This window comes from Danio aesculapii, chromosome 18 (genome assembly GCF_903798145.1).
Source record: "Danio aesculapii chromosome 18, fDanAes4.1, whole genome shotgun sequence".
NCBI lineage: Eukaryota > Metazoa > Chordata > Actinopteri > Cypriniformes > Danionidae > Danio > Danio aesculapii.
The window spans coordinates 26,559,329-26,584,675 of NC_079452.1; the positions used below are offsets into that span (position 1 = coordinate 26,559,329).

Genomic DNA, 25,347 nt, shown 5'->3' on the forward strand with positions numbered 1-25,347 from the left:
AGTCAGCTGTGTTGTGCTATGGCGCATTTGCTATTTACATGGTGGACTTTATAAGAGTAAAAACTGAACGCTTCACTAGCGAGAAAACAGTTCAACAGAGCATCTGCAGCGCGAGGATAAAGAATGAGCCTCCTCCATTCAGTCTCTTTACTTTACTTTTACTCTACTCCTTTACTAAACTCACTCCACTGAACACATCCATTAGCCGACATATTTAATTTCCTTTGTTAAGCACAAAGATTTGTTTCAAAACTATTTCTAAATTCAGTTCTAATTTCCAGCAAAGAAATAAATGAACAATAATAATGATGTGTGGTCAAAAACTGAGTTGTATCCAAACACACGTCCTGTTCTTATGCCCCATATGGTGATGCAGATGTCTCCAAAATCCCACACAGGAGGACAAATCTAAACTTGTTTATATTAAAACAAATATAAATCTGCATATAATAAATAATACTGATAATAATAATATTATACTAATGCAGATTGTCGTGAATAAACTGAAAAAGCCCCCGATATAAAGAAGGCCTAAAGGCTGTGGTGTTTATATTTATGTAGAAAATAATAATTTCTGTAACATTTTAATCCTTTAATTGTTTTCATCTGTAAAGATATTTGTGTGTCGCTGATCATCCTGTGTGTATTAAGCAGTGTGTACGCATCTGGACCTGCATAGGCGCATTACTAACACACTCTCCGCTGGACTTTAGAGCAGCTTTTATTTGGTTAATGGCGGGGTTTATTTCAGTTCCTCAAAATAGCTACGCACCAACAATGCGCCTTAACACACCTCCTTTATAGACCAGTACACACATGAATCCACAAAGTGGCACAAACGGATTTGCTATTTAAACAACGTGGCGCAAAACGTGAAAATTTCTGTTGCGCTGGTCTGAAAATAGCAACACATCACACCAAACACCTCTTGCACCTTATTGTGCCGGGTATATGATAGAGCCCAGAGAGAGAGAGAGAGGAGAGAGAGAGAGAGAGAGAGAGAGAGAGAGAGAGAGAGAGAGTGAGAGAGAGAGAGAGAGAGAGAGAGAGAGAGAGAGAGAGAGAGAGAGAGAGAGAGAGAGAGAGAGAGAGAGAGAGTGAGAGAGAGAGAGAGAAATGTGGGACAGGTGATGCTCACAGTGGGTCCGGGTGTGGTGCTGGTCTGGGCCGCGGGACTTGGGGAACTGGACTGGACCAGTTTCGTTTGAGCTGCAGGAGCAGGACGAATAGCCGGAGCGCTAACAGGAGACTGCAGGAGAAAATACAGACAAAAGGAAAAAACAGAGAAAGACAGACGATTGAGAAAGGAGGAAAACACACACAGAGTCACAGCATCTGAAAACACAGAGCTTTTCTGAAGCTCATCACAGCACTGGTAGACACTGGTTAGTGGTGTTTAACAGAGAGTAAACTATACCAGCATCTACATTTCTGCACTTGGTGGCATGGTGGCTCAGTGGGTAGCACGATCGCTTCACAGCAAGAAGGTCGCTGGTTCAAGTCTCGGCTGGGTCAGTTGGCATTTCTGTGTGGAGTTTGCATGTTCTCCCCGTGTTGGCGTGGGTTTTCTCCGGGTGCTCCGGTTTCCCCCACAATCCAAACACATGCACTATAGGGGAATTGATTAACTAAATTGGCCGTAGTGTGTGTGTGTGTGTGAATGAGTGTGTATGGGTGTTTTCCAGTACTGGGTTGTGGGTGGAAGGGCATCCGCTGTGTAAAACATATGCTGCAATAGTTGACGGTTCATTCCACTGTGGCAACCCCTGATAAATAAAGGGACTAAGCTCTAATGTCTAATGTCTATGAGACTAATGTCTTATATTTACAGCCTAACGCCATTGCAAAACATGTGCCCAGGGCTACATTTTTGAGAACCGACAAATATGTACTCTGACCTATGTCTTCCTGCAGTTTTTGTTTTCAAAAATACACTATGGGGCACCTTGTACGTTTTTGACAATCTCAAATTTACAAAAGCCGTCCAGAAAAAGAAAAGCTCTCGTCTGATTTTTACCACATTTTCAGATTTTACCACATTCTCACCCTGTCATTCACTCGTTAATTTTATTTTTTGGATTCTGTTTTGTCTTACATGATTTCTGGACCCGTTCTTCCCCGGACTCACACCCTGTCATCGTCGTGTTCTCCTCTCTGCATCTCAAGTCCGCGACGTACACGACAAGCTAACTGGACAAACTGGTTGCTGCGGGAAAGCCCTCCATACGTGGTAAGCGGTCAGCCGGTAATTGCAAAAAGGAACGGCGTCACACTGCCCCATAGCGTTCGTTTAAAAACCCCCGGTTATATAATTCGAGGTCTGCAGAAACATCCGCAGGACTACGTTTTCAGAATGAGCCTGGGTTGAATACGTTACTGGGGCACTTATTCCCATACGTGTCATTTCCATGTCAAGTCCACCAGAGGCCGCTGTGTACATTTCTGCATATTAAAGCCGCCTTTCCACTGCACACCTCATTTGGACACGACTGTCGAAATACGCCCCCTTGTGGCAGATGCACAGAACTTTCAGTTCTGACATGCATCATGGGAGAGAAGGTGTTCTCGCAGTGTCCGAAATAAAGGAGTGCAAAAGCAAGAGCCTTTGTTCTCTGTGCGTTCACCATGGTTGAATGGATGAACGAATACTAGAAATTCATAGACCGCTAAAAATATTGGAGGGAATGTGGAGACAACATAAAAAATGTAATTTTTTTATTACTCTATTACTTACATTTGTAAATAGAAATGTTTTTTTTTTTATTTAGACATTTTCTGACTTAAAAGATAACCGAATAAACTACTATTTCTCATCTCGCGCACACGGACCTGCTCGGACAACACTGGAATACATCACATCCGGTCAGCCGGTCGAATACTAGTCTAGTCGCAGGAGTTCAAATATTTCAACGGATCCGCAGCTCAAATTGGATCCGAATTTTCCACATACGTAGATGATCAGAACTCCACGCAGCTCCCGGACTACTCTCCATTGGAAATGAATGACTTCCGGTCTGTTGCTTGCTGTTTGTCATGTGCAGTGGAAAGGAGGCCTAAGACAGAATGAAGTATTTTTAACATGTAAAACTGCTGATTGTTTTGTGTGAGGATTGGTTTTAGGGGGTAGAGAAGAGAATATACAGTCTGTACAGTAGAAAAATCATTACAGATATGGGAAGTCCCCATAAAGATAGCTGTACAAGTGTTTGTGTGTGCAATTTATCGCACAATCCTTATATAATACTTCTCTATAGATGTTTAAATATAATAAATCATATTTTTTGTGTTGTTCGTATGACCTGCTGCTCCTGACAGAGATCCCCATGCTTGTCCTGTGAGCCCTGATATCTGTGCGTGTGTGTCTGCAGGGTACACCCGGCTGTAAATCCCTGCTGTGAGGGGCTCCGAGATCAGTGCCAAACTCAACACACACAGATGCGCGTCTCCGGGCCCCTGCAGACACGCGGAACCGCTCGGGGCCGCGCACACACACGCGCGTGCGCTGACGGCGACGCGCTCGCAGTGGAAGTGTCTTTTAAAGCGCTCAGGCAGTTGGAGGATAAATGATTCAAGGAAAGAGGAGGAAAGAGGAGCGTCTTCCGCACAAAGACTGACAGCAGGATGAGGAGAAGCGCCGGGGAATAAAAAACACAAACTCCACACACACTAGAACTCTACTACTAACTGATTGCATTGATAACAGCAAAATTATGACTAAAACTACTCATGAAATGACACTTCATTAAAGTAAAGATGAAGTAGCAGGTCAATTAAGGGGATTGTAACAAACTCCCTATTTACGATCTTATATTAATCCCTGTAGTAGTGCCTATAAAGTAGTACGAAGACTAAAACTACTGGTCAGAAAGCATTTATGTTAAATAAAGTCAAAATAAAGGTTAGGTTAGGTTCATATACCTGCTAACACTCCTGGGAGTCTCCTGTATTTCACACCCATGTCCCACCACCCTCCCATTTTGTTATTTCTCCCGGGAAACTCCTGTTATTCGTGTGGCCCAATCTAGTTATGAAAAAACACTTTCTGTCCATGTTTGTCAAGTTGCCAGATCTTCATTCATTCATTCATTTTCTTTTCGGCTTAGTCCCTTTAATAATCAGGGGTCGCCACAGCGGAATGAACCACCAACTTATCCAGCATATGTTTTTATGCAGTGGATGCCCTTCCAGGTGCAACCCAACACCGGGAAACATCCATACACTCTTATATTCTCACACACACACACACACACACACACACACACACTACGGTCAATTCAGTTAATCAATTCCCCTATACTGCATGTCTTTGGACTTGTGGGGGAAACCGGAGCACCCAGAGGAAACCCACACCAACACAGGGAGAACATGCAAACTCCACACAGAAATGCAAACTGACCCAGCTGAGGCTCGAACCAGTGACCTTCTTGCTGTGAGGCGATCGTGCTACCTTGCCAGATCTTGTTTGAAGCTCATCACACAACTGATGAAATATGCAAATCTCGAAGCACGTTTTACCTCAATCTGGCAACATAAATTGCAACCCTGTTTCTATATGCAGTATTCAATAACAGTAGTTCAAGAGTTCACACTTAGCTCATGATTGATTATAAAGAGCGTTGGGCATGCTGTACCGGGAGACAGCAATGAGCTCATAAGATCCTCGAGCCCCGGGGTTCCCTCCCGTTTGAAGGGCGAGAGGGGAGTTTGAGCTCAGGTAGGTCTCGAGAACTCCCCTGCTTGTTTATGGCGAATGGCAGATTAGGGATTGCTGTGAAGAGATATACTCCTGACTGAGAGCTCATCTATGGTGCTAAATTGATTTGGTCAGTTCACCTGTTGCATGTCTTTGGATGGTGGGAGGAAACAGGGGAACCCCGGGGGAAATCAACGCAAGGACAGGGAGAACATGTAAACTCCGGTAGAAACGTCAACTGGCCTGGTGAGGACTTGAACCAGTGACATTCCTGCTGCGAGGCAACAGTGCTAACCACTGGGTTGTCATATCAAGGAAAAGGGTGGAGGAGTAGGGGTGGAGTGGGGGAATTCTTCAAGATGAAGATAACTGAGGTAAGAAACTCTGGTTATTTATAGTGAGTTAGGAATGATCTGATTGGTGAATCATGTGTTAGCTAATGCAGGACCAGCTGTGGTCAATCATAAGCACGTGATCCTCTCGAAATGAGTTTATAAATAAACTTCACTTTATAGACACTGAATGTCTGTTAACACTGCTAAATAATTACTAAAACTCAAACTAATGTTGCGTACGCAAGTCTGTGTGTGTGTCTTTGTCCCCCTGTGTGCTCTCTCTCCCTCTCTCCCGCTCTTTCCCTCATCACAGGTCCCACCCTAATTATGTCGGCGACATCACCAGAGATTGGCTGGAGCGACGTAGGGCCTCTTTTAAAAAGTGGAACGGTCGGGGAGAGCGGAAAGCAAGTTGGATGGTGTGTAGTTTGGAGTTGTTAAAATATACAATTATTTGGGATACTTGTTGTGGAGTGTGTTTTCCTGTGCTGTGTGTGTAAATTTCCCTGCCCTGTAAGATTTGTTTTGGCTTTGTTTGTTGTCACTGTACAAATATTGTATGTACACATGGTTTGAAGCAGTAGGGGTTGGATTCTACACTTTAGTGGTGAGGTGTCGTGTTGTATTTTTTTATTTCTGTTATTTTCTTTGTAAGGTGTATGTAGTTTTATTGTGGATGTTTAGGTAGAGTTCACTTTTTGTTTATTATTTTTTGTGTGTCCTCTCTGAGGTATAGGCTTCACATTTTACGTCCTTGACCCTAGACCAGGGTCATAACACTAAATATATAAAAACTAATTGCAAACGTTTTCGCTGAAAAACTAAACTAAAGCTATTAATGGAACAAACTAAAACTAAAGTGAAATTTGCAGCAAATTTAAAAATAAAATCAAAATAAAAACTGATTTAAACATGTGAAACTATAACAACTTTGGTAAAAACTGAGCGATACAGAGAATTATTTATTAGACTACCCATTAAATTGTGCTTTATAAACATCGACCCCTAACAATAATGTTAGAACAGTTTGGATATTGGATGCTATTGCTATTTGGATGTGCACATGCCCAAGTATCTGCAGTTGTATCCCTTCTAGACTTTACCGTAGCAATTTAAAAATACCACTGACAAAAATACTAATAAAATGACTGAAAGGTTCAAAACTGTGACTATCATATTATAGCTAACCACGATTCAAATTAATTTAATTCATGTTTATTTCTGTAGTGCTTTTACAATGTAGATTGTGTCAAAACAGCTTAACATGGGAAATTAGCTCCTGTGGATCATTTTAACCACACATTTGTCTATACAGGCTTTTAGCTATTTTAATTTTAACACACTAATAAATAGGCGACATGGTGGCTCAATGGTTAGCACTGTGGCCTCACAGCAAGAAGGTCACTGGTTCGGGTCACGGCTGGGCCAGATGGCACTGGCAGTGTTGGCAGTGTTGGCGTGGGTTTCCTCCGGGTGCTCCGGTTTCCCCCAGAGTCTAAACTATAGGGGAATTGATGAACTAAATTGGCCGTAGTGTATGAGTGTGTCTGTGAACGAGTGTGCATGATGTTTCCCAGTACTGGGTTGCGGCTGGAAGGGTATCTGCTGTGTAAAACATGCTGGATGAGTTGGCGATTCATTCCGCTGTGGCGACCCCGGATGCATAAAAGGACTAAAACGAAGAAAAATTAATAAATGACAGTAATAAATGCTGGTTTCTTTTAACCCAATTTATGGGTCAAATGTGGACAAACCTAAGAGCTGGGTTGAAATATTCATTCAATCATTTTCTTTTTAGCTTAGTCCCTTTATTAATCCGGGGTCGCCACAGCAGAATGAACCGTCAACATATCCAGCATATGTACTACGCAGCGGATGCCCTTCCAGCTGCAACCCACCACTGGGAAACACTCACACACTCCCATTCAAACACATACACTACGAACAATTTAGCCTACCCAATTCACCTATAGCGCATATGTTTGGACTGTGGGGAAACCGGAGCACCCAGAGGAAACCCACGCCAACACGGGGAGAACATGCAAACTTCACATAGAAATGTCAACTGACCCAGCTGAGGCTCGAACCAGTGACCTTCTTGCTGATCGTGCTACCCACTGTGCCACCGTGACGCCCGGGTTGAAATATTGTCATTTAAATTTTATTAAAATTAGCAAATATTGACAAACCCAACGTTGTCTTAATATAACCCAGCATCTTTGGAGAGTAGTTTGTTTTTTTAAATCCTCTAACTTCTTTACTATCAGCTTTCTGATAAATATGCACATTACTGTATATAGATGCTCTAAATGTAACACAATGTTGAGTCTAATATGGACAAACCCAATCATTGGGTTAATGTTTTTTTTTTATTAAGTTCAAATAAATCTTTTTAACCCAATGATTGGGTTTTGATCATATTTTACAACAACCCAGTGTTTTTAAAAACTGTAATCTGTGCTGGGTTTCACACAATTCCTTCATGTTGTCTCAACACATTCATTCATTCATTTTCTTTTTAGGTTAGTCCCTTAATTAATCTGCAGTCGCCACAGTGGAATGAACCGCCAACTTATCCAGCATATGTTTTTCACAGCGGATGCTCTTACAGCAGCAACCCATCACTGGAAACTACCCATACACTCTCACTCACACACATACACTAGGGACAATTTAGCTTGCCCAACTCCCCTATAGCGCATGTGTTTGGACTGTGGGGGAAACCGGAGCACCCAGAGGAAACCCACACCAACACAGGGGGAACATGCAAACTCCACACAGAAACGCTAACTGACCCATTTTTGGCACTGTGAAAAACTGTTTTTATTCCACTTTAGAAAATATCTCAGTTTGGGTGAAATCTGCATAAAGGCAAGTGTGAAACAAAACACACTCGATGTCTGAATATCATTCTGAAAAACTTCTGTAAGATTTAGTTCTCGTGTTCAGACATGGAGCCGCTGGTAAACATGAGTGTGTGTCTCCATCTAGTGGTCATCAGTGAACATTACATCCTCACACACTGGCGCTTTTTTACATCAAAAATCTACAACAATCATAATAATTACTGCTCTAACATGATCACTAGCTATAATTACAATAATTGATTATTAGTAAAAATCGCTCTTTACATATTTAACATAAGAAAAACATAAAAATAAATAAAATAATGTAATGAGGACGCCTAGTGGCCATTTACTTTAAATCTGGTAATGCTTGACAGCAGGGCTGCTCAACCCTGTTCCAGCAGATCTACCTTCCTGGAGAGTTCAGCTCCAACGCTGATCAAACACACACAAACCAATGAATTAAGACCTGAACGGCACTTAATAAACACAGGCAAGTGTGTTTGATATAGGTTGCAACTGAAATCTGCAGGAAGGTAGATCTCCAGGAACAGGGTTGAGAACCCCTGCTTTACAATAATGTCTCATTTGAATAATTATCGTTGCATTGACAAACGTGAACTAACAATGAGCAGTGTGTGTTTTACAGCATTTAATTTCTTTGTTAATGTGAATTAATAGAAATACTACTCTTTATACTTTATATTAGTTTATTAAGTGCATTAAATAATGTAAAAAAATGACACTTTTTAAAAAACATTACTAAAAGCGTTAATTAAACTTAAACTAAGACTATTTATCATACAAAAGCATTGTTTATTGTTAGTTAATCTTAATTAATGGAATGTAACGTAATGCATTTAGACTGTTTTATTACAAGTAGTTCTTGAATATATCAATATAGACTCAATTTCTTTCATTCATTCATTTTCCTTCGACTTAGTCCCTTTGTTCAATGGGGTCACCACAGTGGAATGAACCGCCAACTATTCCGATGCCCTTTCAGCTGTAACCCAGTACTGGCAAACACACATACACACTCATTCACACACAGACTGACACACTACGATCACTAGTTAATCAATTCCCCTATAGCGCATGTGTTTGGACTGTGGAGGAAACCCACGCCAACGCGGGGAGAACATGCAAACTCCACACAGAAATGCCAACTGACGCACCAGCAACCTTCTTGCTGTAAGGCCACAGTGCTAACCACTGAGACACCGTTCAGTCACGTAAGACTCAATTAAATTTTTTAAAAATTGTGTATAAATTATTAATTAATTTATTTAAAAATTTAGTTATGTGAGACTATCAAAGATCCTGATATCGAATCCAGGAGAAATATTTTATAGACATGGGGAAAATAAAATCAAATAAAAAATAAAATAAATAAATACATAAACAAACAAACAAATAAATAAATAAATAAATAAATAAATAAATAAGTAAATAAAATACATAAACAAACAAATAAATAAATTAATTAATAAATTAATTAAATACATAAACAAATAAATAAATAAATAAATAAATAAATAAATAAATAAAATAAATAAATACATAAACAAACAAATAAATAAATAAATAAATAAATAAATAAATAAATAAATAAATAAATAAATAAATAAATAAATAAATAAAATAAATAAAATAAATAAAATAAATAAATACATAAACAAACAAACAAATAAATTAATTAATTAATTAATTAAATACATAAACAAACAAATAAATAAATAAATAAATAAATAAATTAAATACATAAACAAATAAATAAATAAATAAATAAATAAATAAATAAATTAAATACATAAACAAACAAACAAATAAATAAATAAATAAATAAATAAATAAATAAATAAACAAACAAACAAATAAATAAATAAATAAATAAAATAAATAAATACATAAACAAACAAATAAATAAATAAATAAATAAATAAATAAATAAATAAATAAATAAATAAATAAATAAATAAAAACACTATAGACTAACTGGGTTTTCTTAGCGGACCTGTATCTGTCTATAGACTAATAAATAAATGAATAACAGCAATTAATATACAAAGCAGGTGTCACGGTGGCGCAGTGGGTTGCACGATCGCCTCACAGCAAGAAGGTCACTAGTTCATGTCTCAGCTGAGTCAGTTGGTGTTTCTGTGTGGAGTTTGCATGTGCTCCTTTTGTTGGCGTGGGTTTCCTCCAGTTACTCCAGTTTCCCCCTCAAGTCCAAACACGTTGTATAGGTGATTCGGGTGAGCTAAATTGTTCGAAGTGTATGTGTGTTTATAACTTATAATTATAATATACTTTCATTCTTCTATGTTAAGCTGCTTTGACACAATCTACATTGCAAAAGCGCTATAGAAATAAAGATAAATTGAATTCAGATTGAATTGTGTGAATGCAAGAGTGTATGGGTGTTTCCCAGTGATGGGTTGCAGCTGGAAGGGCATCTGCTGCATAAAACATGCTGGATAAGTTGGCGGTTCATTCCGCTGTGGCGTCCCCTGATTAATAAAGAGACTAAGCCGAAAAGAAAATGAATGAATTAATTAATAAACAAAGCAAGATAATAAAACACGTCCATACAATGCAACATCAGTTTTGAAGGCTGATTTCAGGTGTAATTACTATAGTTCAGCGCTAGATGTCAGCAGTGAAGCGTATTTATACATTCATCAATCAATACCGTTCATCAAACTAAACAACACATTTTCAGCGCACACACATGATGATAATGTTGTAAAGATGCCAGTTTCAGCATATACTTTTATATTATATATATAAAAAAAGTAATTACTGGAAGTCAAGATTTCTGATGTGTTAGTATCACTTCAATATTTTCAAGTAGATATGTCTTTTAATAAGTTTATTAAATTATGATCTATGTAAAGATCTGAAATTGCGATATTTTGTTTTCCTGCGATATGAATGTAACTTCACCAGATGATGTCGATAGCTCTGTTTGGAAAGATTTAATTAATTTAGATCAACAGGGACGATCAAGTCTTTTATGCAGCGCTTTTTCATAAAATATTACAAATTAAAAGCATATTTAAATAACATCGCAAAAACAAAAGTCCAATAACCAGTGCTTTATGGTTTTCTGGAGAGTTTTACAGTATCCGAGTACAGAAACAACAAATCAAACATAAAATAACATGATCTTCATTGCATAAATACATTTTAAAAACATACATCTTCATCTTTTAATTATTAATAAATAATCTAGGTGGCACTGTGTCTCAGTGGTTAGCACTGTAGCCTCACAGCAAGAATGTCACTAGTTCGAGCTCCGGCTGGGTCACTTAGCGTTTCTGTGTGGAGTTTGCATGTTCCCCTCGTGTTGGTGTGGGTTTCCTCCGGGTGCTCCGGTTTCCCCCACAGTCCAAACTGGTTAATCAATTTAGTTGATTCACTAAATTGGCCGTAGTGTATGAGAGTGTGTGTGAATGAGTGTGTTTGGGTGTTTCCCAGTACTGGCTTTCAGCTGGAAGGGCATCTGCTGGGTAAAACATATGGTAGAATAGTTGGTGGTTCATTTTGCTGTGGCGACCTCTGAAATAGAGACTTAGCCGAAGGAAAATGAATGAATGAATGAATGAATGAATGAATGAATGAAAATAAACTGGTAAAACATTCTTTCAGCTCTAATGAATTCTACAACTGTGTCGAGGTGTAAACGTTTAGTCTTTAAAACACAATGAATGAGTGAAAACCTGAGCAGATATTCAGACTCTGATTGGGTGGTCACTAATTAAATGAGCTAAAACTGAAGAGTAATCACTTACTTTACTTTTTCAGCAGACTTACTACAGCCAACATTGCTTCACAAGTGTTTTTTTCCATTTATTTACAGTTGTGAATTGCATTATGGGATGTTGATCTCTGCTCTGTCCACTTTTGATGTTGAAAACTCAACTCTACAGTGACTTTTATTGAGATTTTAGTCGTTTTAATCAATATAATGTATAAGAAATAATAATATATAGTTAAATAAGTCTGTAAAATAACAGAAATGTGCTGCAGTTTACTACAAGGTTTTTCTAGCGTAATATACAACACCAACACAGACAATATAGCACTTTACACTATTAAAAAAGACAATAAAAGTTAAAAAATATATATTTTGAAGGTTAAAAGTTGTTGGAATAAAGATAAAGATCCCATAATGCAATTTAAAAGAGGAAATAAACGAGAAAAAAATACAGAAAAGTGCTAATTTACGGATATTATTTACACTGTATCACAATATGAACATCATCGCTCTCTCTGTTGATGACGATTATTAATATTTACACAGAGAATGAACGTTTTGACAGCAGTAACACAGTGAAGGACCCGAATACAGTTTCTAGTGAAATCTGAAGTGAACTCTGATGACCCCTGGTGGAGGTCATGACCCAGAGTCTGAAGAAATATGCCCTAGATCAGGGGTGACCAACCCTGTTCACGGAGATCGACCTTCCTGCAGATTTCAGTTGCAACCCATATCATCAAACACACCTGCCTGTAATTATCAAGTGCTGTTCAGGTCTTAATTAATTGGTTCAAATGTGTTTGATCAGCGCTGGAGCTGAACTCTTCAGGAAGGTCGATCTCCTGGAACAGGGTTGAGAAGCCCTGCCCTAGATCTATAATCACACTTCCAGATCATAATTAGATGTGTGTGTATCAAAAATAATCTCTTATTTATCAGTTATATCAGTCACCACAGCGGAATAAACTGCCAACTATTCCAGCACATGTTTTATGGATAGAATAGCCTTCCAGCCACAACCCAGTACTGGGAAACACCCATACACACTCATTCACTGAGTGCTTAAAAATGTCTTATTGTCTTTATTATTATATATACGAATGACTATTTTGGATTGCAAATGGTCGGCACAGTGATATAATGTATAAGAAATGATAAAATCTAGAGAAATAAGTCTGTAAAATAACAGAACATGTACAAGGTTTTTGAAGTGTATTTGTAGTGTATTTTGTAGTAACTTTTTTTTTTTAAGATTAAAAGTTGTTGTAAGAAAGATCAAGCTCCCAATTAGCACTTTGCCCTCACAGCAAGAAGGTCACTGGTTCAAGTCCCGGCTGGGCCAGTTGGTGTTTCTGTGTGGAGTTTGCATGTTCTCCTGCCCCACAGTCCAAACACATGCGCTACAGGGGAATTGAATGAACTTAATTGTCCGTAGTGTATGAGTGTGTGTGTGTGTGTGTGTGTGTGTGTGTGTGTGTGTGTGTGTGTGTGTGTGTGTGTGTGTGAATGAGTGTGTATGGGTGTTTCCCAGTACTGGGTTGCAGCTAAAAGGGCATCCACTGCGTAAAATGAACTAGTTGGCGGTTCATTCTGCTGTGGCAACCACTGATAAATAAAGGGACTAAGCTGAAGGAAAATGAATGAATGAATGAATGAATGAATGGATTGCAATTGATCAAATTAAGAAAGATGGATAAGAAATGCACTTCATCAAAACACGTAGTCTGAGTAAAACAACAGCAGCACTGGAGTGCAGACAAATACTGTTGATCTAGGAAATCATTTTATCATATTTATAAGTGACACACACAATTATTCGCCCTCCTGTGAATTTTTTTTTTCTTTTTCAAATATTTCCCAAATGATGTTGAACAGATTCAGGAATTTTTCACAGTATTTCCTATAATATTTTTTCTTCTGGAGAAAGTCTTATTTGTTTTATTTCGGCTAGAATAAATATAAATAAAATTTTAATTTTTAAAAAATCATTTTAGGTCTCAATATTATTAGCCCCTTTAAGCAATATTTGTTTTGAATTGTCTACAGAACAAACCACAGTTATACATTGATTTGCCTAATGACCCTAACTTTACCCTAATTAACCTAGTTAAGCCTTTAAATGTCACTTTAAGCTGTATAGAAGTATACTAGATATATACTATTGTATAGATATATACTAGATGTATACTATTCTTGAAAAATATCTAGTCTAATATTACTTACTGTCATCATGGCGAAGATAAAATAAATCTATTAGAAATTAGAAGTTTTAGAAGTTATTAGAAATATGATAGAAATATGTTATGATAGAAAAAACATCTTCCCTCTGTTAAAAATAATTGGCGAAAAAAATCTTAAATAATTCAAATTTAACAGGAGGGGTAATAATTCTGCCTTCAACCGTGTGTCATTTCATATCACGAGAACAATATATTATATTATTATTACTTTTTTTCACATTTTTCCATATTGACCATATTTTATTGACCACACAATTTTGCTAATTAAAATGCTAAATGTAAACACTGTAGTTTCAAGTGTGCAACTTTCTCTCCATGCTGTTATTCATGTCCCGTGCTGGTGTGTAATATTATGCTCATCCAAAATGAGGAAAAAGCATTACAGTAAACAATGTGCTTTGTAAAAACATAAAATAGAGCATAATATGAAACCATAGACTTTGTATTTTGTTCATGGACTATACACTAGTATACTGACAGTAGTCTTGTCGGCTATCCAAGTTTAGGAACAGCAAATAATAACTTGATTTCTAGTTGATCATTTGGTATCAGAAGTGGCTCATATGAAAGGTAAAGGCCTCTAGATTACGCTTATTTGACCAGAATAAAACATGATCATGGCTTGATTATTGAATGATTTCATTAGGACAGTAAGGTCTGAATTTGCTCAGACAAAAGTCTTGAACAGAAATAATGTCCAGTCTAGAATATGTGGTCATGCTGCAGTGGAAACAGAATGAATATTGTGTCTGACTCCATCATGAGCTTGGAGGACTGCATCCATACATCTCTGAATGACTCAAATCACTGATTAATAAAGTCATCTGGAATGACAGAGAAAGCCTTCTTGCAGGACTCCCAGAGTTCATCAAGAGTCTTTGTGTTCATCTTCAATGCCTCCTCCTTCATCTTACCCCAGACATGCTCAATAATGTTCATGGCTGGTGACTGGGCTGGCCAATCCTGGAGCACCTTGACCTTCTTTGCTTTCAGGAGCTTTAATGTGGAGGCTGAAGTATGAGAAGGAGCGCTATCCTGCTGGAGAATTTGCCCTCTCCTGTGGTTTGTAATGTAATGGGCAACACAAATGTCTTGATACCTCAGGCTGTTGATGTTGCCATCCACTCTGCAGATCTCTCACACACCCCCATACTGAATGTAACCCCAAACCATGATTTTCCCTTCACCAAATTTGACTGATTTCTATGAGAATCTTGGCTTGTTGCGGGTTCCAGTAGGTCTTCTGCAGTATTTGTAATGATTGGGATGCAGATCAACATGATTCAGCAGATAAATCCACCTTCTGACACTCCATATGATCAACTACAAGCTATTTTTGGTTGCTCTTAAAACTGGGATCGACGACAAGACTTTTGTCAGGTAATGTATATGCTACTTTACTACTATATACTACTTTAACACACATTTAAAGGGGTAGTTCACTCAAAATTGAACATTTACTCACTATTTCCAATGTCGTTCCAAACCTTTATGAATTTCTATCTTCTGTTGAATACAATAAAAGATATTTTGAAGAAAGCTGGAAACCGGTAACCCTTGACTTCCATAGTAGGAAAAACAATTGGAAGTCAATAGTTACAGACTTCCAACATTTTTCTAAATATCTTCATTTGTGCTAAGCAGAAGAAAGAAACAGAAGGTTTGAAAGTAAATAATGACTGAACTTTCACTTTTAGGTGAACTGTCCCTTTAAGAGAAACATTACCCATGCATGTGCCAGATTTACTGCAGCTCTAGTGCATTATGGGTAGTAAGTACCTGTGGGGTTGTGACTCTGAAAGTGGCCACGCTGGTGGGTGTGGAGGGCCGCGGTGAGATGCTGTTCTGAGCCTGAGCTTGAGCCAGAGCCTGCTGAGGAACCATCACCAGCTGACCCATCTCTGTGCGCACCAGAACCATCCCTCAAACACAAACACAACAGCAGTTATTATCCTGAGACCACCAACAGAAACAAATACAGCAAAGCATGACTAAAAACATACAACTACAATCAACGACAGACACTTTTGGATTTTTCTGACTGCAGAATCTGCTATTAGAATAATAAAAACCTTTAAGATCTTTTTGTGGTCGTTGTTAGAAGATATTTTGAAGAATGTTAGCAGGAAAAATAAATACTATGGAAGTCGATGGTTACAGGTTTTCAACATTCTTCAAAATATCTTCTTTTGTGTTCAACACAATAAAGAAATTGAAATAGCGAGTACATTTCTGAGTTTTGGTGAACTGTGCCTTTAAATGCTTGGATATTGTTTTGCATTTCTAAGGATTAATTCAAGTAGGACTTGAATAAAGTGCGTCAACAAGTGCTCATTTTATGGATGGGTTTGCATATGGACTATATTATTATCTTTTAAAAGCAAGGACCACATTGGAAATAAGTTACTGAAAATGTATTGTGTTATCCTTGACGAGAGAGAAGTAATAGAGTTGTTTAGCTTTTAATTACTCATGTGTCAAATAAACCCAATTCAATTCAGATGAACTCTTCACAACAGCATGACGTCTGCTGATAAAGTGTTGCAATAATGCTGGGTTGTTGGGTCAAATATGGACAAACTCAATCATAAGTGTAAGTTGAATCCAACTGAAAAAAATTGACCTACAATTGGATTTTCAGTCATTCATTCTGCTTTGGCTTAGTCTCTATTGCAGATGTCGCCACAGTGGAATGAACCGCCACTTATTCCAGCATATGTTTTACACAGTGGATGCCCATCCAGCTGCAACCTAGTACTGGGAAACACCCATACACACTCATTCACACTCATATTCATTCATTTTCTTTTCGGCTTAGTCCCTTTATTAATCTGGGGTCGCCACAGCGGAATGAACTGCCAACTCATCCAGCCTTTGTTTCATGCAGCGGATGCCCTTCCAGCTGCAGCCTATCACTGGGAAACACTTACACACTTATTCACACACACATACATACACTACGGACAATTTAGCCTACCCCAATTAACCTGTACCACATGTGTTTGGACTGTGGGGGAAACCGGAGCACCCGGAGGAAACCCACGCCAACACGGGGAGAACATGCAAACTCCACACAGAAATGGCAACTGACTTAGCCGGGACTCGAATCAGAGACCACCATGCCACCCCTACTTTTGGGTTTGTCCATTGGGTTTTGTCAATTGGGTTTGTACATGTTTGACCACCCACTGGGTTATTTTCTTCCTTCTTCTTCTTGTTTTATTGGTGGTTTGCATTCTTAAACAGAGTATTACTGCCACCTACTGTTAGTTAAGGATCAGAGATTTTTTTTTATTTTTTTTATCTGAACTCTTCAAAACCTGAGCTTTCGATGTCCCATTGGGTTATGAAAAAACCCAGTATTTTTTTAGATTCGTCACATCAATTTCAGACTTCTGCTATTGAGATTCTTTAGAGTTTCAATCATTTTACTCTTATTCTAAGATGTGCGAACAACAGACAATAATAAGAAAGAGCTGGAAATGATATGAATATCTTCTTTTGTGTTCATCAGAATAATGGAAGTCAAGCAGAATTACAAGAAGTGAAGGGTGAGAAAATGCTGACAGAATTTTCAGCTTCTTTAAACAGACTTAATATAAGTTATTCTTTAGAGAATAAAGAAAGTCAACAAGGTTTGAAATAAGGACAAGTAAAACAAGTAAACAAGTAAAGTAACAAGTAAACAATGACATGAAACATTGAAGCATGAAACACAGTGAAACATTATTAACGTAGTTTAGCAACTTATAATTAACATGTGTTGTCATGACTTGACTGTGTAATCCTTTACAGTGTGTGACTTCAGAGTTGGCATCAGTTACTCTAACATGTGTAACCTGCAGTCAGAGCAGACAGCAGTGGGCAATAATAAGAAAGAGCTGGAAATAATGCAAATAAATAATAATATCTACTTTACAGAATAATGAATGTCATCGAAAGGGGAGTAAATAATAACAGAACTTTTTAACTGACTTTAAACAACCTTTTTGAAACACTATTACAGTTTTCCTCAGTGGCTTTGGTGCGTTTCTCACAACACTATTTACATTTGCACAACAGATAATACATTTCTCACAACAATCAGTCATTTGTGCACATCACAGTAGCAGTTTCTCATTCCTTCCAACAAATTACAAACACATTTGGACATGCATAAACTGCTTTCATACAACTCTCTGCTGTTTATAACATTATCATTCTCTAATGTCATGTCAGTCACAATGAACTAAACTTGTGAATGCTGAATAATCATTCCATGTTAAACTAATAGTCCTCATTTCATCACTTGAGTCATTACATACTAAAATGATGATCTAGCTGTAAAATCTGTCAAGAAAATTTAATAAAAATCTTTAAATCTTTTTTCTTTTCCTGAAAATGTCGTCTAAACTGAACAATTTGATCAATGATTTACAGACCTGTGTGTGTTGTAGGTATAGTTCCAATATGCACTACAGTATTGTCTACAGTTGTGCACAGCTCTACACAAAGGAAGTGTATGTTTGTTGTAAATAAGTGTGTGTTTATTCTGTTGCACAATGCTGCTGTGAATAAATTAGAATTGTAAAGAGCAAATGCAGTAAACATGTGAACCATACATATTCAGTGTCTTGTACTCAGATACCTCACTAAATACAGTGATGTCTAACTTTACTGTAGTTTTCAAAAGGCTGTGCAAATAGTATCTAGTGCTGTCTAGAGCATTTTCAGGACGTGTCACCAAAATCTGACTTTATTAAATTGGAAAAGATGTACAGAATAAACTGACATGGTGACAACATGACAAGGCCATTTGACTATCCTGTTCATAAACAATGGTGTCAGGACTTTTCATCTTGATGACACTGATACTTTCATTGGCATCAATACTTGCTTTTGAGGAATGAGCTCTCCATTTTGAGCAAGTGACACGCTTTTGCAGGTTATCCACTCGGTTCTGCAGTTTGTACTAATTGTTTTGAGAAATGCATGAACTGTTGTGCAAATGTTAATAGTGTTGGGAGAAATGCACCACAGCCACTGAGAACAACTGTAACTTAGTTTAATAAGTTATAATTACCATAAAAACATAAGGTAGTTGACTTGATCAGTGTTTTACAGTGTTTTGATTTCAGAGTGTGCATCACTTCACAGGTATTCTAACAAGTGTAACCTGCAGTCAGAGCAGACAGCAGTGGGTAATAATAAGAAACTAGTGTTGATAAATATGTCCCTTAACTTTTTTTTAATATTAACTTAGTTTAAAAAGTTATAATTAACATAAAACATGTTTATTGATCATATAAGGCAGTGTTTCCCAACCCTGTTCCTGGAGGCACACCAACAGTACATATTTTGGATGTCCCCCTTTTCTGACCCATTAACTTCAGGTGTTGGAGTCTCTTCTGGTGTTATGATAAGATGATTCAGGTGTGTTTGATTAGGGAGAGGTTGAAAATGTGTACTGTTGGTGTGCCTTCAGGAACAGGGTTGGGAAACACTGATATAATGTATTAGTGTGTGATTTCAGAGTGTGCATCACTTCACAGTTACTCTAATAAGTGTAACCTGCAGTCATAACAGACTGTAGTGGGCTATAATGAGAAAACTGTGGAAATAATATTGATAAATAAATATCTTCTTTACAGAATAATGAACGTCAGTGAAGGGTGAGTAAATAATAACAGAACTTTATTAACTGACTTAAAACAGCTAGCTTTTGTTATGATTGTTATGAAGTTATGATTACAATAAAGCAAGGTTTCATGACTTGATCATGTAATTCTTTACAGTGTGTGTGATTTCAGAGTGTGCATCACTTCACAGTTACTCTAATAAGTGTAACCCAGTCGAAACAGACAGCAGTGGGCAATAATGAGAAAACGCTGGAAATAATGTTGATAAATAAATATCTTCTTGACAGAATAATAAAAATCACGCTGGTTTGGAAGAAGTGAAGGGCGAGTAAACAATGACAGATCTGTCTTTAACCTTGTTTTGAAATATTAACTTAATTTAACAAGTTATAAATAACATAACAACATGTTTATTGATCATATAATGTATTGCAGTGTGTGATTTCAGAGTGTGCATCACTTCACAGTTATTCTAACAAGTGCAACCTGCAGTCAAAACAGACAGTAGTGGGCAATAATGAGAAAGCGCTGGAAAAATACTAATAAATATCCTATTTAAAGAATATAAGAATGTCAGGCAGGTTTGGAGGAGTATGCTAATGTATTTTTTATTTAATGCCATGTCAGCAACCAAGGCTTTTTTCATGGCAGGAACCTTTCAATAATATACTATTAAAAATCAACAAACAAATGAATGCATAAATTAAATAAGTGTTAATACATAATCAAAATTCTAAAATCTTTTCTGGTGTCACTTTGCTAAAAATGTCCTTAAGAGAGTTCATTTCATAGAGTCTTCTGCAATCATTAAAAGCAGGACAGTCCAGTAGAATGTGTTTCATAGTAAGGGGAATTGTGCAGTACAAACACTGAGTAGGGTTTTCACCTTGAAGCAAAATACCATGGGTTATTCTAGTATGCCCAATACGACATCTCAGGTTTGAAGAAGTGAAGCGCGAGTAAATGATGACAGAATTTCCTTAAAACAGCTAACTTAATTTTTTCAACTTAGTTTAACAAGTTAAAACATGTGTTGTCATGACTTGATTGTGTAATCCTTTACAGTGTGTGACTTCAGAGTTTGCATCAGATATTCTAACAAGTGTAGCCTGCAGTCAGAACAGACAGCAGTGGGCTATAATGAGAAAAAATCAGTGGGAAAATATTGATCAAAAATAAGACAGATCTGTCCTTAACTTGTTTTTTTTAAAACATTAACTTAGTTTAACTAGTGATAATTACTATAAAAACATGTTTATTGATCATATAATGCATTGCAGTGTGTGATTTCAGAGTGTGCATCACTTCACAGTTACTCTAACAAGTGTAACCTGCAGTCAGAGCAGACAGCAGTGGGAAATAATAAGAAAGAGCTGGAAATAATGTTAATGAATAAATATCTTCTTTACAGAATAATGAAGAAGGATGAAGTGGAGGGTGTGTAAATGATGATTTACTTAGTTTAACATGTTATAATTACCATAAAAACATAAGTTGTCATGACTTGATTGTGTTATTCTTAACAGTGTGTGATTTCAGAGTGTGCATCGCTTCACAGTTACTCTAACATGTGTAACCTGCAGTCAGAGCTGGAAATAATGTTGATCAGAATAATGAAAGTCAAGCAGGTTTGGAAGAAGTGAAGGGCGAGTAAACAATGACAGATCTGTCTTTAACCTTTTTTTTGAAATATTAACTTAGTTTAACAGGTTATAATTAACATAAAACAAGTTTATTGATCATACGATGTATTGGTGTGTGATTTCAGAGTGTGCATCACTTCACAGTCATCATAACAAAAGTAACCTGCAGTCAGAGCAGACAGCAGTGGGCTATAATGAGTAAATAATGTTGATAAATATGTCCTTTAACTTTCTTTTGAAATATTAACTTAGTTTAACAAGATATAATTAACATAAAACATGTTTATTGATCAGATAATGTATTGCGGTGTGTGATTTCAGAGTGTGCATCACTTCACAGTTACTCTAACAAGTGCAACCTGCAGTCAAAACAGACAGCAGTGGGCTATAATGATAAAAATATTGCTAAATATTGATATATATTATCAGTGATGAGTGATAAATTCTAACAGAATCGTCAGTGCCTTTAAACTGTCCTAAAACAGCTAACTTAAAAAAGTTTGAAACATCATTAACTGAGTTTAATTAAGTTATAATTAGCATAAAAACGTGTGTTGTCCTGACTTGCTTGTGTAATCTTTGACAGTGTGTGATTTCAGAGTGTGCATCTGTTATTCTAGCAGTCAGAGCAGACAGCAGTGGGCAATAATGAGAAAGCTCTGGGTACCTGGTGGGATGGTGAACCCGGGTGGCAGCTGGATGGTGGTCTGCTGCTGCTGCTGCTGTGGCGGCGGAGGTCTGACAATCAGCTGCGGCGCCACGAGCCTCTGCGTCTGCGCGGGTCTGATGACCGGAGCCACCGCGGGTTTGACAGGCGGAGGCGGAGAGCAGCTCAGCGCGGGCTTCGCGTTGGCCTCCGCGGTGTCTTTACTGTGGTTGACCCGCGCGCCCTGCTGGACCAGCGCGGACACGGACGTGCCGTTGCCCTTCTGCGCGATGCTGGCTATGATGTGACGCGGGAGTCGGTGCAGGGCGATGGTGGGCGTCCCACGGTCCAGCGCGATCGCCTGCGGGTTGCTGGACACAGTGAAGGTGGTGCTGGAGACGGATGCTGATGCTGCCGCGCCGTTGCCATTGAGACTGTGTGGTGCCGCTGAGCGCAGGGAGCGCGTCGGGTGTTTCTTGCGGGTGTCCGCACCTTTGTTGCCCGGCGCAGGAGCGTCGGATGCTGCAGCCGCGGTGATGATAATGATGCTGCCATGTGATTTGAGCGCGCTCTCCTTCTCCGGAGCTTTCGCGTGTTTTTCCGGGCTGACATCTTTCGGGTCTGGATCCGGGTTGCGCGTTGCTTTGCGCGCGTTCTGCTGCTGCTGTGCTTGTTGTTGTGGTTGTGATGGAGAGTCATGAGCGGGCAGCTGCGCTCTTGCTCCTGCCTGCTGCTGCTTGCCGCTGCCCGGGCGAGTGTTTTCGGGCTGCCCGGCGGACGGATCGGTCTGACCCCCAAGCTGAGACTCCAGGGAGCCCACCAGATCGCTCACGGCTTTCTCGTCCACCTCGGAGAAGAGCATGTCTTCCAGAGGGTCGGAGGCGCCCGCCATGTTCGCTCTCTCTCACTCTCTCTCTCTCTGTGTGTGTGATGGGCTGTCTGCTGGTGCGCGTCCACGAGCGCGAGTGCGCAGTCGTGTTACTATGGCATTGTGGGAATGGACGTGACGTCAGAGGGCCAAAACCAAACAGTTGTTCCCCCTGTTACAACTCAGTCGAGGATCGCCTGCTACTGTACAGTAGAGTGAGTTTTTGGACTCTGAGATAGATAGATAGATAGATAGATAGATAGATAGATAGATAGATAGATAGATAGATAGATAGATAGATAGATAGATAGATAGATAGATAGATAGATAGATAGATAGATAGATAGATAGATAGATAGATAGATAGATAGATAGATAGATAGATAGATAGATAGATAGATTATTAAAGTTTGTATTTTATTTATTTATTGCTATTATTGTTTATTATTATTATTATTATTATTATTATTATTATTATTATACTATTTATTATAATACTTTACTATTATTTACTCTGTTTACTATGTATGTATGTATATATATATATATATATATATATATATATATTTATGTATGTATGTATGTATGTATGTATGTATGTATGTTCTTTTTTAATGTAAACTTTAGAAATGTTTTGGCAATAGATTTGTATTGAATTGAATTGAATTGATCAATCAAACTGTTTGTAAAAAAATATATAAATTAAATAAATAATATAAAATGAAATACAGCACAATAATACAAAAGAAAAAAACGTTTTTTTATAAATAACAAAAGTTTTTTTTATAAATAAATACATTAGTATAAAACAAGCAAATAATAGCTTAAATAAATACACTGTGAAAATGACTTTAAATTCACAATCACTGGCTAATAAAATCACTGGCTAATCACTGGCTAATAATTGGCTAATAATTGCATTACTTTTAGAGTAAAAGACTGTATGTAAATTCACAGCAAATTACTGTAAGATACTTCACAGTAATTTACTGTGATTAAATTACTGTGAAATGTTGGTGCCAGTGGTGTAGTGGTTGGTGTGTCGACACGTGCTCCGGTGCTCACGGCGACGAGTTCGATTCCACCTCGCGGCCCTATGCTGATCCTACCCTTTTCTCTGCTCCGCATGCTTTCCTGTCTATTCTCTCTACTGTCCTATCCAGTTAAGGTGAAAAACCCGAAAAAAATTACTGTGAAATTACAGCCATATAGTGTCATTTCAAAGTAGATTGAAAGTCCATTACTATGATTTTACAGTAGTATGTTGTAGAATTAACTATATTTTACTGTGAAGCAGGCTTTCCTCTGCTAGTCATTCTGACATTTACCCTGACTTAAAATCATTTTGGGTGTTTAACAGTGTTTGGATTTATGAATCAATTACTTTTGTTCCAGGTTATTACATTTTTGGCTGAGCAAAAAGTTATGTTCATTAAAAAGTATTTTATATTTCCATGTTAACGTTATGAAATAAATGAAAGGTGCAGTGCACCCAAAACTGAAAATTGACATGACATTCATGTCGTTTCAAAACAGGAGGATTTTCTTTCAAGTTATTTTTGAAGATGTTATCAAATAGTTTTTGGGGCTGCAATAACATTCTGTTATTTCTAAATCTCAAAAAAGTGCCAACACAAGCATAAACGTTCATTTGTATTAATGTCTATGTTGAATGAAATAAAAAGAGTTTAAATTCCTGTAACTAACATGCAAAAGATAAAGCCTTTTTATAGTAATTTGCTGTAATCATGCTATTTTGATTAACTTCACATAAAAATTCTGAATACAACACATTACTGTGAATTTTTACAGTTAAATCCAGTAACGTGATACTAATGTGATTTACTGTGAAAAATTACAGTAACATGCTGTGAAAATCTGGACTTTTTTTACAGTGTAATCACTTATTTAAAGATTATTAAAATACTTCATTTAATTATTGTCCTTCAGCTTAGTCCCTTTATTAATTAGGGGTTGCCACAGCGGAATGAATCGCCAACTTATGTAGCAATATGCAGTTGATGCCCTTCCAGCCGCAACCCATCACTGGGAAACGTTCTTACATTCACTCTCATACACTACGGCCAATTTAGTTAATCAATTCCCCTATAGCGCATGTGTTTGGACTTGTGGGGGAAACCAGAGCACCTGGAGGAAACCCACACCAACACAGGGAGAACATGCAAACTCAGAAATGCCAACTGGCCCAGCCGAGACTCAAACCAGCGACTTTCTTGCTGTGAGGTGATTGTGCTAACCATTGCGCCACCGTGCTGCCTATTAAAATAATATGAATTACAATATTTGTAGCGTAATACAAATTTGATTAAATGAGATTCAAATAAATAAAACATCTAAAATATATTAATCATAAATATTTAACTAAAAAATGTTATTAAAATAAGAAATAAACATGTAAGTGAATAAATCAGAGCAACAATAAATAAATAATGTAACTTCTCCTTACACAAGGAACTTTTACTGATGCATTTTTAAATTTCAGATCGGAGGATGTAGACGACTGTCACCACTGGCTTGCATGGTTCGGGATCTGTAGAGCTGCGCATCGTTGGATTTGCTCTTCAGTGTTTGGACTCTCAGTAGTGATTGTAAAAGATACAAATAAAGGTGAATTGAATTGACTACTGAGAGCCCCTCCTGTAGCCAAGATATTGTTCGGGTGTTTTTGTTC

General features: G+C 37.7%; 1 protein-coding gene across 1 annotated transcript in view; it reads right to left on the reverse strand.

Moving 5' to 3' along the window:
- The window catches only part of LOC130245889 (transcription initiation factor TFIID subunit 4), a 235,191-nt gene extending 212,421 nt beyond the window's left edge, over positions 1–22,770 (reverse strand). The window contains exons 1-3 of the mRNA XM_056478679.1: positions 21,809–22,770; positions 15,660–15,802; positions 1,139–1,249 (exon numbers count right to left, since the gene is read on the reverse strand). Coding sequence (XP_056334654.1) covers positions 1,139–1,249; positions 15,660–15,802; positions 21,809–22,679 — 1,125 coding nt within the window. The 5' untranslated portion in view covers positions 22,680–22,770. The remainder of the gene's footprint in view (positions 1–1,138; positions 1,250–15,659; positions 15,803–21,808) is intronic.
- Between the last annotated feature and the right edge of the window lie 2,577 nt (positions 22,771–25,347).